Below are 2,500 nucleotides of genomic sequence, written 5' to 3' on the forward strand. Positions count from 1 at the left end.
GCTGTGTGCTTGACACTTCAAAAGGTGTGTGTGTGTGTGTGTTTGTACATTCAGTTATCAAAAAGAGAGAGTATGTGTGTGTGTATTCATTCATTTCAAAGAGAATTGGGGAGAGAGGCAGGGTGTGTATGTGTGCGTCAGTGTGTGTGTTTGTACGTATCCAAAGAATAAAAAAGAATAGGCTAAAAGAATACTTTTGCTTCTGGGGACTCAAACAAACTTTTGTTTTCAAAGTGTGAGAGTGAGTGTGAGTGAGCGTGTGTGTGTGTGTGTGTATGTGTGTGTGTGCGTGTGTGTGTGCTTGCTACCTTGCTGCAGGGCATGATCCAGTAGGCGATGGCGAGGAATGGCAGGCCCACAGTAACTCCCAGCACAGTCCAGCACTTGACTCCGATGGACTGCTGCCGCAGACCTGATAGGTTCTCATACCAGATGGTCAGCAGTTGCTGCTGACAGTTAGGGTGGGCCACAAACTGAAGACGATAAAGGACACATCACACACACACACATACATAAACACAAAGACAAACACACACACATACATATACATAAACACAAAGACAAGCACACACAAAAGTAGATCATTTTAGGCCAGTGTATTAAAGGTAGAGCATGGAGAAATGAAGGGGGATCTATTAGCAGAAATGGAATATAGTATGCGCAATTATTCTTTTATTTATAACCTGTAACTATGAATCATGTCTTCATTAGACAAGAAAGGCAAGCCTATTCATTTAGCACATTTCATACACAGAGGCAATTCAATGTGCTTCACAAAAACAAAAGCAAAAGGAGCATTAATACAGGGAAGAGCGTAGAAAAATAAAAGCTAAAATAAACAAAAGAACATAGTAAATAAATGGCAAAGTCCATAAGATAGAATGAAAACATTGAGGAAGTAGAGTATCTCTGTTGGAACACCAAATAGAGAACCAAAGAGCAATAACCCGAATAGCTTCCATAATGGAGTCCATAATGGAATCCGTAATGGAGCCTGATAGCCGTCTTCAAATAAACTGGGGCCTTAAAATAGTCCTGGCAATCTTTTTGGAAGACTGAATAGCTTAGAATGAGCCCATCATATCTACATAGAGAGTGGGTCCTTCACCATGTTGCACCACCATGTTTCTACAGTAGCCCAGAAGGAACAAACAAAAACATAGAGGTTTGTATGGCCCCTGACAGCCACTGTAGGTTCTCCTATATGCGTGGAAAGGGAGGGGTTTAGGGTAGGGATGAGAACCTTTACGATTTTAACGATTCCGGTTCCTTATCGATTCGATTCCTTATCGATTCTCTTATCAATTCTTATTGGGTAAGGGGTGAAAAAAGAGCACAAACGGGTTTTTTACATTAATGTTCTTTTATATAAATTTCTAGAATGCTGCACACACCATAAACAGAATGTTTACATAAATAACCAAAAACTTTTATTAAAAAACAGACATTCTTGCCACTAAATATAAAACAACAATATTTAAATGCATATGTGGTGAGAGTGTCAACTCTAAAGCTATACATTTACATTGCAGAGCACTGTTGATTGCTATTTCACTCATTCACTCATAGCAAACAACCCCTATACAACCCTTCCTCTGCTACCTACTGATCTTTCTTTTCCAGAGCAGATATACCTCAGGAAATGTCTCATAATTGTTGGAACATTGCAATGCATCCAGGTTTAGTTTAAGTTAGTCCAATCTAAACCCCTCCCTCATAGCACTCTTGAGATAAACTAAATCTGGCAATAAAATGGCACTAACAAAATCGTTGAATTTTCTGATCTGACATGAAGCCCTTGTTATTGAGTAAAGGACTGTATATTTTCTTGTAGGTTGCTTATGGCTAATCGCGAACTATTATGCTTAACGCTTCTAATAGCAATGTAGAACCCACTACAAACACAATAACGTACTGAAACATACTTACTTGTATCATGCACACAATGCCTCACATACGTATTTGAAGAAAGATGATTCGCAAACTAGGCACTCAGTAGCCTATATTTAAAACTTAACTATTGCTGCCACTGAATTGAAAGAGAATCGTATCCATATCTAGGGAGCTGCACGCGCTGCTAGACAACGCCATTATTAACGGAGTCTTTTGCGCTTCATCCCTGACTTAAGGTAAACTCCTCAAAATGTTTTATCATAACGGTGTTACTCGTGTGTTATCAGCAAACTTTCTAGAACCAACAGAGGGGAGGCAAGCACTGCCTCTGCCTCAAGCCAACAGCTGAAAATAGAAGATTCTACAGCCAAGCTACATTATATGACAATGTCCAACATCGCCCATTCTGTTAAGCAATTAAATGCTAAGTTTAGTTATGGTTAACTTAACACGACAACGCAAACGTTTGCTGATAACACACGAGTAACACCGTTATGATAAAACATTTTGAGGAGTTTACCTTGGTAAATTAGGGATGAAGCGCCCTCGTTAGTTGAGCTGCTGCAGGCATCAAAAACATGACAATCTTGTAATTTAATACCATGTT

The 2,500-nt window shown here is 39.3% G+C and overlaps 1 protein-coding gene across 1 annotated transcript in view; it reads right to left on the reverse strand.

The window, feature by feature from the left end:
- Window positions 1-2,500, reverse strand: part of trpc7b (transient receptor potential cation channel, subfamily C, member 7b) — a gene marked incomplete at both ends in the record, with an annotated part of 44,725 nt that overhangs the window by 28,419 nt on the left and 13,806 nt on the right. Inside the window, 1 exon segment of the mRNA XM_080841293.1 lies at window positions 309-473. Within this exon segment, the coding sequence (XP_080697419.1) occupies window positions 309-473 (165 nt within the window).

Source organism: Sprattus sprattus (genome assembly GCF_963457725.1).
Source record: "Sprattus sprattus genome assembly, chromosome: 6".
NCBI classification, from domain to species: Eukaryota; Metazoa; Chordata; class Actinopteri; order Clupeiformes; family Clupeidae; genus Sprattus; species Sprattus sprattus.